General features: G+C 39.1%; 1 protein-coding gene across 1 annotated transcript; it reads left to right on the top strand.

The window, feature by feature from the left end:
• Positions 1 to 179: 179 nt before the first annotated feature.
• ppp4r2b (protein phosphatase 4, regulatory subunit 2b) lies at positions 180 to 8,431 on the top strand. The gene is made up of 9 exons (XM_026925761.3): positions 180 to 342; positions 1,115 to 1,196; positions 1,383 to 1,553; positions 3,863 to 3,956; positions 5,337 to 5,374; positions 5,472 to 5,546; positions 5,665 to 5,802; positions 6,094 to 6,401; positions 6,932 to 8,431. Exons 1-9 carry the CDS (start codon positions 309 to 311, stop codon positions 7,228 to 7,230), a joined length of 1,239 nt encoding a protein of 412 aa, XP_026781562.3. The 5' UTR covers positions 180 to 308; the 3' UTR covers positions 7,231 to 8,431.
• The last annotated feature ends 5,628 nt before the right edge of the window (positions 8,432 to 14,059 follow it).

The following is a 14,059-nucleotide window of genomic DNA, read 5'->3' as shown; positions in this document are numbered from 1 at the left end:
GACACAGCAGGCTGCGTGTTAATCATAGAAACCTAGCGAGTGTTTGATTGTAAACAGAGCAGTCAGTGAATATATTAAAAAAAAAAAATACACACTGCAGTGCTAATCAGTGGAGTAGTAATTAGTGAAGAAGTCAGGCTAGCGGAGGGTTTTTTTTTTTTTTTTTTTTTGGAGAGTATGCGTGCTACAACACCGGCCGCTTTCCACCGGTGACGTCACGCACGCCATATTGAATTTTTTTTTCCGCTTTCCTTCTCAACAGCAGCCATTAGCACGTCGCTTCGTGGTGGAGTTAGACGCTTGGAAACATGGAAATTGACACCCTTCTTGAGGCTCTGAAAGGTTGTTGTTGTTGTTTCTGTTGTTGTTTACTTTATTTACTAGTTAGACTGAACGTTATCGAGGCGGGCCGGCGTTAGCTACCAAACCTTCACGTTAGCACGACAGCTTAGCTCAGTCGTTAGCGTTCGCCGCTAACTTCTTCGGGGTTGAGATTTGACTCGTCGCTTTGTCATGAATTAAACTGCCTTTTGTGGTATGAAGTAGTTTAGTCCTGTTGAGTTTTCGCCTTGTGGGTTCACACAGCTAGCGAGCTTAGCGGTTAGCTGCTAACTGGTAGCCATTCCGGTGTAAAGCAAGTTCTGAGACGCGAGCTAGCTAGCTGCGCATTAGACACTTCAGAGTAATGTTTACTGAAACGTCTTGATAACAGGCGGGATTTTTTAATTTATTTCATATTCTCACGTGTTGTCTTGTCCAAGTTATACATACCGTAGCTGAGGTGTTTTTAGTCTTTAAGACAACAATATTTCAAATCACTGAAGCCAGTAATTATAGTGACTAAACTTTGCTTATTAATAAACTGAGAGCAGTAAAGCTGGTAATCTGGCAGTGTTTAATATTTAGTCAGTAGGTTTAGAGCTTTTGTTCTTGGCTGGAAGGATAACCAAAATGAATGTAATCTTGGGAAGGGTTGTACTGTTTAAAGCTGTCATTATTATTATTATTAATATTAATATTTTTTCACTATAAGCTGTAGGTCAAGCCGTGATGCCGTCCCTGGCAGAAGAATGTGTAAGTCAACTGCTGTCTTGTGTTTGTATGTTATCCACAGATTTTGAGAAGAAAGGGAAAAAGGAGGTGTCTCCGGTGTTGGACCAGTTTCTGTGCCATGTCGCCAAGACCGGAGAGACCATGTAAGTGACACGGACAAGCTCCACTTAACTTTCTATAAGTGCTGCTTATATTTCAGGTTGTTTTGAAGTAGAAAAGTAGCATCACATAGAGAAGTTTGTCATGTGAATGTCTTTCAGAAACCTGCCTTCCTGACTTAAATTGTATGTATGGTGTGTGTGTGTGTGTGTGTGTGTGTTTGTCTATAGGGTCTCGTGGTCGCAGTTTAAAAGCTACTTTCTGTTCAAACTGGAGAAGGTGATGGAGGACTTTCGAGCTTCAGCGCCAGAGCAGAGAGGACCTGCCAACCCTAACGTGGAGTCCGTCCCATTTGAGGAGATGAAAGAGAGAATACTGAAGATCGTTAACGGATACAACGGGTGAGTAGCCGTATCAAGGCGTGGACAAATCACAAATTCATTTAAAGCTCCAATGCGGCATCCAGGTTTGTTTTTTTGGAAACTTAATTAACTCGGCTAGTAATTACTGAGCTACTGTAGTTTAACCAAGTTAAATGCATTAATTCAGACGAACGCAAAACAAACGAGTATGCACTCACCGTCCACTGTAGTCATGCCACTTTTCATGTGGCAGCAGCACACTGCAGAAAATCATGCAGATACAGGTCAAGAGCTTCAGTTAAAGTTCACATCAAACGTCAGAATGAAGAAGAAGTGTGATCTCTGTGACTTCAACTGTGGCATGGTTGTTGCTGTCAGATGGGCTGGTGTGAGTGTTTCAGAATCAGCTGATCTCCTCGGGTTTCACACACAACAGTCTCTAGAGTTTACAGAGAATGGTGCGAAAAACAAAAAAACATCCTGTGTGCAGAGGGTCTGCAGTCTGACGTCAACATTTTGTCGATGAGAGAGATCAGAGGAGAATGACCAGACTGGTCTGAGCTGACAGGAAGGACATAGTAACTCAAATAATCAGTCTTTACAACCGTGGTGAGCAGAAAAGCAGTTCAGAACGCACAACACATCAAACCTTGAGGTGGATGGGCTACAACAGCAGAAGACTACAGAAGATTCCACAGAAATCTGAGCCTGTCATGAGAACAGACTCGCCCAATCCTTTATCTGTTCTCTTATCAACAAGGCGTTCCCACTCGCAGAACTGTCACTCGCTCAATGTTTTTTTTTTTTGTGTGTGTCTTCATTTTTTGCACCATTCTGTGTAAACTCCAGAGACTGATGTGTGGGAAACTCCCAGGAGATCAGAAGTTTCTGAAATACTCAAACCATCCCTTCTGGTACCAACAACCATGCCATGGATAAAGTCACAGAGATCACACCTTTTCCCCATTCTGATGTTTGATTTGAACATTAACTGAAGCTCTTGACCTGTATATCTGCATGATTTTATGCATTGTGCTGCTGCCTTGTGATTGGCTGATTGATAACTGATAACTGCATTAATGAGCGGCTGTACAGGTGTTCCTATTAAAGTTGATTGTGAGTGTATGACCACTATCCTCATCTACCAAAGTTTCTTATGTCGTAGGCCAGTGTTTCGGCTACGAGGTTTGGTGTTTTTGTCCTCACATCGCATGTCAAAGATATTATTTGATTCTGGACAGCATCTCTCTTTTCTCTTACTATGTTTATGCGTGAGGTGACTGGGACTCAAAAACCAATAGCTCACAACACGAAATCTACTTGGCCCCATGCTCGTGCTCCTGATGACCACCCTTGCTTATCGTACTGAGTTATAATGTAAAATTAATTTTGAGAAATGTTTTCAATGTGGAAGATCTAGAAGGATTTATGTTAAAAAATTTTTTTCCACTTTCACCACCAAGGAGTACTATTTGGGCTTGGCATCAAGCAGCCTTTTAATAGTGTTTTATTGGGGTGCCTGCTTTCAGATTAGCCAGAAGAAACCCATCACACAAGACTTGTCCCAAATTCCACATACATTAGATTCAATAGAATTTATGTTTCAGCTTCATTCCTGAATCACTCCCATTTTCTCTTGTTTTCCTAAATTGACTTTAGGCTTCTCTCCTTTTTTTCCCCCCACATAAAGTTTTATATCAGCCATGTCAAGAGGTAGATAAATAGTCATAAAGATGTCATCCTTTTTGCTGATACTGTATTTGCTTCTGTTCATGCATGAGCCTTCATGATGATTTTCCAGGAATTGTTCTAGGTCTTGTCCTGGCTGCTTCAGTATTCCTAGTATTTCAACTGTGCCTTGTGTTCACACTCAACCGCTTCCCATTAAGAATCATTAAATTGTTGAATTAAAGTGCAGGTGTGAAAGGGGTTATGGTGAAGGGCAGTTTGAACTATCTTACCCCTGTGAAAGTGCACTATGTACAGACTTAAGATAATCATATGTGTGGAAGGAGACAGCTATTAAGTGATGAGTTTACTGTAAAAATTTGTGGTTTGTGTATTTGGTATGGCTGTTTCTTTTTTTTACGGCCTTTTTCTTACAGGCAGCGCCCCCAGTTGGTGAACAGTCAAACTGTTTTTGTCCATAATTGATGGGCGAGAGATACACACACACACACACACACACACACACACATATATATATCTTTTAGTATATAAATAATGTTTTTAAATACAATATTAGGATAATATTGTAAAGTGAGAAAGTCAGCCAGTTAGCGTGATATGAAAATTTAACATTGGCACATGCCCAATTATTAGATATATGCTCTACATTTCTTTCCCAGGATTCCATTCACTATCCAGCGCTTGTGCGAGCTCCTCACAGATCCCAAGAGGAACTACACAGGAACAGAGAAATTTCTCAGAGGGGTTGAGAAGGTAAGAACAGATTGACAAATGAGTAGCTCAGCATCGCACATCAGGGCAATTACATCAAACAAAAGTAAATAACTTCTCCATTTTAATACAGAAATAGTGTGATGGGTTTATTGTCTAGAAACATTTCAGTGTTTAAGCAGATGCTTGTAAATCTAGTTCAAGACACATTCAGGAACTAATATTATCCCAGTCTGACATTTAGCCTCCGCTTGTTCTGTAATAATGATGTGCTACATGATTATATATTAGTTTGTCTGTGTTGTGCTCTCAGCCTACTATTTAGCGCGGCACACTTTCTTACATAAGGGATAAAACACAACAGAGTGGTGCGATCTGTTACTACTCCAGAGTTGATTGTTTTCCTATAAACGCGCATCCCAGAGTGTTATTCCTCTTGTACCACATCTATTTGCCAATGCTAGCATTTGTTGTTGTTGTTGTTGTTGTTAGTGAAAGAACTGCATGTTTTCCTCTTTATTCATTTATATTAAATTTAATGTTGTGGAACATTCGCAAGTTATCACTTACGTTATAGCAGCTATAAACACCCCTTATTAGAATCTCTTTTACTTCTGTTTCTCTCTTGAAGTTAATAAGACAGAAAAACGCAAAGTACTCCATTCTGAAAATTCTCCCATGTAGCGATACTTAAAGGAACAGCTTTCCTTCAAACTGTTAAAAAGTGGACACTGGTGACTCTTTCCAAAAATACTAAATAAATGTTTTCTCACACACACACATCGTAACCGTATCAACAATTACACGCATCTGTTTATGTGGAGTGTCATGTATAGTTGCTATAGAAGCTATGATGTATTAGAACAGACACATTAATATGAGTTACAGGTGGCACTACTGTCATAGCTGCTGTTATAGAAAATTGCTGAACACCTTTTAACCAATCAGACTTGAGAATTCGACGGCGCTGTTGTATAAACTGTTATACCAGCTCGATAGTGATTGTATCTGTCCACTGCTTTATCTTTAGCCCACATTGTTCTTGTGAATCCTTGTTTCATTATGTAGTCTAGTCACCACCTGACCTAAATTCCACTGCGCCCCAAACCATTAACATATAAAACTTGTCATTTCTAATTATAAAGCACACACAACTCCTGATATTTAGAGCATTTTTTTTTTATCAGAAAGGTTACAGAGCCTAGAAAACGTAGACACTAATACCCAGGCGCTGGGTATTAAGGCATTAAGGAGAAAGGTCTGTCATTCCTGAAGTTTGTTTAACACTAGTTATAATTAATTTTTGCCAAAACTCTTTGAAGTGTAAATATTATATGTTATCTATGTTACAAAGTGCTGGAAAAGGGCTTGAACATGACTTGGCATTGTCCTCTGCTATATTTACGCTTTGTCTTTTCCCAGAATGTGATGGTGGTCAGTTGTGTGTATCCTACCTCTGAGTAAGTAGTATCAATTTATGCCAAATTATTTCCTTAGTTCTGCTCATATACAGTAGTGATTGATGCTAATTGTTGCCAATTTTGGCTACATTCTCAGGAAAAATGGATGTAGTGGCGTTAACAGAATGAATGGAGTCATGTTGCCAGGTAGCACATCCATATTCACAGAAAGGTAAATTAGCCTATGCTTATTAATAAATATATTAAGATTCTATCCATAGAAGTAAAAACTGTTACTGCTATTACACCCTTTTGCTGAATTTCACTTTCCCTCACAACCTGTTCCTCAGGAAAGTGAATGGTCCTGGAACACCCCGGCCGATGAACAGACTGAAAATTTCCCCTTCTAGTTCACTGGCCACAAATGGACTGCTGGACAGCACAGAAAACAAAGACTCAAACACACCAGGCCACAGCAAACCTGTTGGGTATACTTCACTTACTCTGGCCTCTTTATTGGTCATATTTGTCTTTAAATAGTTAAATAGTTCTTTAAAGTTAGTGTTAATTCAGCTTGTTTTAGCTACAGACTAAAAGTTCCAAGATACATAAGATGTATAATATTACACACGCTGACCTTTATATTCTTTTGTATATTGAGATTATAGCTACATGCTAGACGAAAAGTATTGCAGTTCTGGAATTTTTTTTTTTTTTTGTCACGCTTACATTTTTTAACTATAGAGCACTTTGTGTGTGTGTGTGTGTATGTTTTTCAGCGATGTGCCTGCGTCAGGCCTTGGGTCTCCTTTGAATAGCTGCATAAAGAACAAGCATGCAGAAGAGGAAGAAAACCCAGAGGAAGAACAGCAGGAGGTGAAGAGACTCAAGTTCAGTGAGGAAGGAGGTGAGGATGAGGAGGAGGAAGACACTGAAGGCGAATCGGATGACAAGACCGTTCAATCTGAGGGGGTGTCTGATGTGTCGGGAAATGCAGAGTCGCCAACATCCATGACAGAGGAGAAACATGAAGGGCACGAGGAAGAGCAGGAGGATGCCAGTTCAGCGACAGCTTGTGAGGACCAAGGTATCCCCTGAAAACGTTTAGTTTTAATTTAACTTCCAGGCTGAATGTGTTCGTCAAAATAGACACTTGTATACCAAATTATATGCAGGTAGATCACGTGTGTTTATTATATAAATTTCTATCCTGTTTTATCCTAATAGTCAATTAATCTGTCATTAAAAGCTAATACATTTGACAGGTAGCTCAAACAAGGTTATTCTTACATAGTATAAGTATAAAAAGTTAAGTTGCTCAAGCACTAATCATGAGTGGAGGCAATTTTGAAATAATATTTCATATGCAGATTTGTTATCTAAACATACTGAGTTGTTCTAATTAATGTTTTCTTAAATAATTATGAATTAAAATGTTAGTTTTTGGTAAATGATAAATTGAAGAAATGATGAATTTCTGAATGTTTGTTTATACAGTGAAACAATTTTTTTTTCCTCTTATCAAATCGTTTTTCTTGCTATCTGTTGTGCCTCAAAACAAAGTACAAGTCTATGTGTAGAGCCCGAATCCAAACTCTTTCGTTTCTGTCTCTGCAGAGCCATCCAGTACGCAATCCGACTGTGCAGAGAGGGAAGTTCCTTCCGGCTCCGCCCAGGAACCCAGTGACATGGACCAGTCAGAGCAGACAGCTCCCGCTTCCAGCCCTGAGAGGCAGGAGGTGGAGGAGGAGTCTAGTGAGCCGGACAGTAGCAGCAGCAGCAGTAATGAGCTTGCCGCCGGCCCTTCCGCCTCTTCTGACTCCACCCCCAGTGGTGCAGACTCACCCACAGAGGGCAGCGTGGAGTTGGGGGAGCTAGACTTAGAAAACACAGAAGAGCCTATGGAGCAGGACTAAGGAGCCTCCCAAACACAGACTTTGTAGCATAAACAACAACAACAACCAGCGTGTGGAGATTTGAGAACACACTAACAGTAACCGGACGGGCTCTTTAACTGGGGCCACCAACAGCCTTCTGGTCCAGCGTCACCTACTTTTTCCAGCTTTCTTACCTGTTATGGGTGGACACACTATGCTGGTGTACATATGTGATGTTTTTTTTTTTTTGTTTCTTTCCTTTTTAGTTTTGTATTGCAGGTTTTAAACTGGAAGGTTATTTTCATTCTTTCAATTACACCCCTTACCTTAGTACCACTGAATGCAGTTGGTCTTCAAAGGCATTTCTCCTTCTGTTTTAGTACAGCAGAAGGATGATGGTCCCTCACTTTGGTTGACATCTGCTGTACAGACTGTAGATGTGTGAGGGTCCTGGAGTGTTTCGTTTCCCTCAGTTTTTTGTAGTTCAGTTACAGACCTTATCTCAAGAACAGTAGAATTTTTCCTTGCTTATGCAGTTTCTCCAAAGACCCATCACATATTAGAGTTAGAAGCAAGGGCCATAAATATTGGTTCATATTCAGGGTTTTTTTTTTTTTTCTTCGTTTTTTTCTCCCACACAGTTTGGGTTGTCAGTTAAGGGTTGTGTTACATGTCTGCATATGGACCCATGTAGAAAAGATATGTATTGTTTCATCTAGTATACACCCCCCTCCCCCTCCCCCCAACGTTATCTTTCCTTTCCCTTTTTAAACTCTTGCTGTTACACCCTACACTGTAATGAAGGAAAGAGTTTCATGTAAAAGGTACATACACTTAAGGGAAAAGATTTCAAATGAATGACCATGTTTGGTTCACGATAATAATTTATATGAACATTTCAATGAATCACTCTATTTTTGAGAAATTTACAACTTTTTTTTGTTTTGGAAGCCAGTCTGAGCACTAGTCAGATGTGCTAAAACTGTGTGTTTGTGAAAGTGAGAGTGAGTGTGAGAGGCGCTCATGTCTATACCACGCTGTCTCACCAGTTACAACTGACTGCCTCTACTGCACCTGTACTGTTTTGATATTTAGAATTTTTAAATTTCTGTAGTTTTGTAGAGCATTGTGTTCACTGCTGTTTGTGGATCCATATTATTGTAAGATCTTTCTGTGTATACTGAATGCGTGTGCTTTCAATGCAGTATTCAGGTGAAGCAATAAATGTTCTGATTTTAAATGTGCAAATGTGTTTTTCTTATTTTTGTTGTTTTTGATTATCTAAGATTTTCTACCTTTTAATGTACATGTCACTTCTGTTAGCTTTGTAAGCAGTGCATAGGAACTCTATCTGCTGCAGTACACACACATGGAGTAAAGTAGTAATGATGTCTCATGCAAACTGGTCAAAATGCTCCTACGTAATTGCTCTTCTGTACAAATAGCATGAACTTGTTCATAAACTATTATTAATATTGCGTTCAAGTTCATTTTGTATAAATTTACATTGTACATTAAAAACACAGCCTTTTAAGATGATGTTTGTCCTTTTCGGTCATGATTCGATCCCTTACTGACTGAAAATGAGCTAAGTGTGTGAGTCTCTCTCTCTCTCTCTCTCTCTCTCTCTCTGTCTGTCTGTCTGTCTGTCTGTCTCTCTCTCTCTCTCTCTGTCTGTCTCTGTTTGTGTATATATGTATGTATATATGTGTGTGTAATATATAATCACATATATATACCCCAATCAGCCATAACATGGAAACCACTGACAGATCAAACCACTGAATAACATTGATTATCTTGTTACAGTGGCACCTGTCAAGGGGTGGGATATATTAGGCAGCAAGTGAACAGTCAGATTTCGAAGTTGATGTGTTGGAAGCCGGAAAAATGGGCAAGCGTAAGGGTCTGAGTGACTTTTTGACAAGGGCATATGCCACAGCCTACCAAGATGACATTATTAGTCCTTTGAGATGGGTTGGCCTTATGTCAAGCCTGGAAAAGTGTGCATTTGGACAGGCAGAGACACGGTATCTGGGCTTCCACTTGAGGCATAGACAGGTGCGTTCCCAAACTGAAAAACAAAAGTGCCAAAGTTCAAATTCCGATTTTTGCATTTAAATTCAAATTTCTAATGACATGTTTGTAACTTCATATAAAAGCTCTACAATTAAACTTTGATTTAATTATTTCCAAATAATTCTGAGTTTTGGTTAGTAATCTGGGCCTAAAAGTAATTTTGCCTAAACCGAGCCTGCATTCATGTTACAGCTCCATTAGGCTTTATCCATTTTAATGAACAGCTGTGTTTCATAGCTTGCAGCACGGTTTCAGTGTCATGAGAATGTCTGTAACCTCTGTGCCTCACACTGACTGAAATTTACCCTTCCTCTCAGAGGAAATAAAAAGTGGATTGCCCAAATCCAGCCATGGTGCTTAGCAGCCTGCTGTGTTTAACTGTAGACTCTGAACGCCAGTCTCTGGGGAAATAAGCAATGTCACTTGGGCAATAGACACAGCTCTTAAATCAAAAGAGGTGTCATTTAATTCACAGATCTTCCAAAGGCTGTCCTCATTAAAAACATTGAGCCTTTTGTGACTTGGAAGATTTTGCCAAGCACAGCAGTGTCAACATTGTAGGAATTGTAAGGTAGGTATGAATGCATTGTGTGATATGCACACACTCTTCTGCAGTCTACCAGCTGCAACCCACCATATGTTATTGAAGACTTTTATTAAATGTATCTATATTATCTTTAAAGTGAAAGAAAACATAAAAATGAAATGAATCCCTATCTTTGTCCAGAGAATACCTCTGTGTATCAAAATGTCTAATTCAGGCAAATGGCTCTGAAACCCTGACTCAATAAACTGAACAAAACTTTGGAAACCTTTGCATTGTATTTAATTATTTCTCATTTATGAATTCTCTTTTAGACACATTATGAAAATCAGTGTTATTGGCATTTTAATAGTAGCTAATCAACCTACTAGTTTACCAGCAAAGTGAAGTCATGGCTCTACTCATGGCTGATTAAAAATAGTGATATGTGCAGAGGAACGTCTCAAAATATAACATGACAACAAAATAAGAGTAAAGCCATGATTATGCAATCTCTTCATTAGGTAAATGTCCTTAAAAACCTTTTCATGGATTCTGAGTGCTATTCTCAAGTATGGAAGTATGAGTGTCGAAATTCTGGGGAAAGTGCATAATGACATCCAGACAGCAGCAGTGCAGGCTTCCTGGAGCAGCATGCCTTTCAGCGATGCCCATGAGGAGACACTACTCATACAGTAGTGTAGAGTAGGCATGTCAAAGTAGAAACTGGGTGGCCAGCCAACCTATAGGCCATTTAGACAGGGCAGAATCCTGGGTTTTTTTTTATCTCTGTGACTGATGAACTATTAATGTGAGGATTAAATAGCCACCGTTTGGTCCAAATAGTACCATAGGGCACATACTGTAATATCTGTTTTCAGTTACTTACTTCACTGTTTATTCACCTTATTCACTTCTTTGCACTACATACATAATGTGTTTTTTTGCACTACTATACTTACATACATGCATATATATATGTGTGTGTGTATATATATTCTTATGTGTATATATTTATGTTTTCTTTCACTTTAAAGATAATATAGATACATTTAATAAAAGTCTTCAATAACATATGGTGGGTTGCAGCTGGTAGACTGCAGAAGAGTGTATGCATATCACACAATGCATTCACACCTACCTTACATATATATATATATATATATATATATATATATATATATATATATATGTATGTATGTATATATTCATTTGTATATCCTGTTCATATTCCTGTTATATTCTTAACATGTCTTCACCACTGTACACTGTACAATGATTGTACATACATATATAGATCACATTTATCCCTATATATAATAGCTACTGCACCTCCTGTACTCCTCAACATCCATTCCCCTGTACATATCACCCTCATAGCTGTATATCTTTTATTTGTAATTTATTGTAAATATGCCACTTATGCACTTCTGGTTAGATGCTAACTGCATGTCATTGGCTTTGTATATGTACTTTGAACACTGACAAAGTTGAATCTAATCTAATCTAACCTAATCTCATACTGGACATTCCAAGCAATATTCTGCAGGTTCACTTTCATGGAACGCTGTGATATCAGTCAATTGGCTACAAACTTGGGTGATATGACCTTGGACAGAAACCCCAGGTTTGGCCAGTAAGTCACGTCTGAATTGCACCAATGCGTTGCTATGGCATTCACTCTTATTGCTGAGGTGATCGCTAGTAAAAAGGCAGTTTTAGAGACATCCTGCATGGGCACATAAGGAGAGGCCTTAAGCGACTCCAGCACCAGGAAGAAGGGAGGGATACCACACCAAGCTATTGATACATGAAGTGAGATAAAGTGTATGTGCTGTCTTGACCTAGTACTGCCCTGGTGAACTTGAGGGCCAGATAGACTACCATCAGTTCCAGCTGATTGATATGTTCTGATCTCACACCACCACATTGCCCCTCAGGAGACCCCTTTCAAGAGAAAATCTTTGCGTTTCTGGATTTTTTGTGAGCATTGAAAGATACCCAGTCTGCAGTGAACTAAGGGTAGAGCCAGGCTGGTCCATTTGGTTGTGCTGCTTTTAAAATTCTGAAATCTGTGCCCTCGAGGGCTTCTTTGGCAGCAGGCCTAATGTGCAACACTGTCACACAGGGTAGATTTTGCAGGGTTGATTTGCACAGTTCTAGATTTAACTTAACTCAAGCTAGCAGGCATGAAGTGCTGAATGGTCTCCAAAAATCTGAAAAGGTATGCAGCCAAGGAGATGATAGGATATAACAGCGGTTATATTGGCGGTTCTGTAGCTCAAATTGTAATATATGAGGTCAGACATCGCATGGAGTGACGAGATGAATGTGAAAGATTGCTGTACAACAACAGCATGTACTGCAAATACTATGCCATTTCTCACTTTGTGACAAACATGCACAAGAAAGAATTCTAGGAGATAGATACTGTCTCTGGCAATTAGGAGGGGTGAAACAGAACATGCTGTGTTGCTCCTGAAGTGGCTACAACCTGCAGGTGCAGTAATAAACATCATTTGATTGAATATATAGCAAACCTAAAAATGATTGAAAATAGAGTATTCTTTCAAAATCAGGTTAATGGTTGTCGGAAACTCACTTTGTTTTAATTGACAGAAAATTAAGAAATTCTGAACATAAAAGAAGGCAGTTTCCACATAATCAAAGGGAAACCATGTGTGTAAATCCATCACATCCTATGATGAAGTGGTGTGTGATTTGTCCATTTTTTTAAAGACAGTGCAAGAAACACCTGTCAGTCACATGTTCCAATATTTTTGATCACTTGAAAAATGAGTGGGTTCAAACAAAAGGTGCCATGTTCTAAGTTGTTTAACACATCTAGATATAAATATCAGGAAATGAAAGCTGAAATTCTGATCTTACACTGTAAATCAGTGTAAAAAAATTTGTTGCTTTTGCTTGTTTCAAAAACAGATATCCTTTTATAAGTCTCGGTAATCTAATTTTATGGCTGTCCCCGTTTCATGTACTATTACCTAATAGGATTAAATGCAAACAAAGCATTCTCCTAATTACAAATCATAAATACGATACACTGGACAGTTTAAGTGTTATTGAGGACTCATACAGTCCCAGTCTTGGCAAATTGTTCTACCTTGGAGGCATGAGGAAATTCCGTCCATTCGTCCTCTTTAACGCTTATCCTACATGGGGTTGTTGCTGAGCGTGGAGCCTATCCCAGGGGACTTGGGGCACAAAGTGGGGGACACCTTGGAAGGGGTCCCAGCCCACAATCGCACACACACCCATTCACACACTACAGACAGTTTGGAAATGCCAATCAGCCTACAACCCATGTCTTTGGACTGGGGGAGGAAACCCCCAAGGCACAGGGAGAGAATGCAGGCTCCGTGCACGCAGGGGCGGGGGGCGGGATTTGAAACCCCAACCCCAGAGGTGTGATTTGATTTTGATTTAATTTTGATGCTCTGTAAGCAAAAAGTTAACATTTGTTAATTTCCTAATAAACCCTTTCAACTAGAAAACTAGTGTTGTAATATAGCTAAGTTGGTAGCTGGGTAGGTAGGTTAGTTAGGAACATTCTTGATAACTAGCAAACTAGTGTTTGTCCATTTTTAGTAGTGGTGTTAAACTAGAAAGTTGGCAAGAAATCTAGCTGGTGCCATAAAATGTATACACCATGATATACACTGCCCGGCCAAAAAAAAAGTCACTGTTTAGATTTTAATAGGCAAATACATATACTATGCAAGATCTTGACCAAAAACTGATGCACTGCTTGATGGAAATAAATGTTGTGATGTTATTTTCATCAAGAGGTGCATCAATTTTTGGTCCAGATCTTGTACTGACAATGCAAGAGATGAGCATTCCAGCACATCCCAAAGACTTTCACTGAGGTTAAGGTCAGGACTCAGAGGTGCCAATTCATGTGTGAAAATGATTCTTTATGCTCTCTGAACCATTCTTTCACAATTTTAACCCTGATGAATCTTGGCAGTGTCATCCTGGAATATGGCCATGATACGTCTTTCTACGTGGTTATTAAAGAACTAAAAAGCTACACACTTCATCTTTTAAGATTAAAAGAACTGTTGCCAAACATATAACATGCTAGAAACATTATAATCACTCTAATAATGATCCATTCATAGACTCTTATGTATTCGCCTATTAAAATCTAAACAGTGACTTTTTTTTGGCCGGGCAGTGTATTATGCATATATGTCAGCACGCTCTGTGCTGACCTCGTGATATCTTTTGTTCTTCTTCTGTTCT

The sequence above is a fragment of the Pangasianodon hypophthalmus genome, chromosome 2, assembly GCF_027358585.1.
Source record: "Pangasianodon hypophthalmus isolate fPanHyp1 chromosome 2, fPanHyp1.pri, whole genome shotgun sequence".
In the NCBI taxonomy this organism is placed as follows: Eukaryota; Metazoa; Chordata; class Actinopteri; order Siluriformes; family Pangasiidae; genus Pangasianodon; species Pangasianodon hypophthalmus.
This window is presented reverse-complemented; position numbering and strand designations above follow the sequence as displayed.

Bases quoted from the DNA above. Each gene is read 5' to 3' on its own strand.
- ppp4r2b (XM_026925761.3), top strand. From the start codon at position 309: ATGGAAATTGACACCCTTCTTGAGGCTCTGAAAG. The intron at 1,197-1,382 runs GTAAGTGACACG...GTTTGTCTATAG, and splicing joins GCCAAGACCGGAGAGACCAT to GGTCTCGTGGTCGCAGTTTA. The intron at 3,957-5,336 runs GTAAGAACAGAT...GTCTTTTCCCAG, and splicing joins TTCTCAGAGGGGTTGAGAAG to AATGTGATGGTGGTCAGTTG.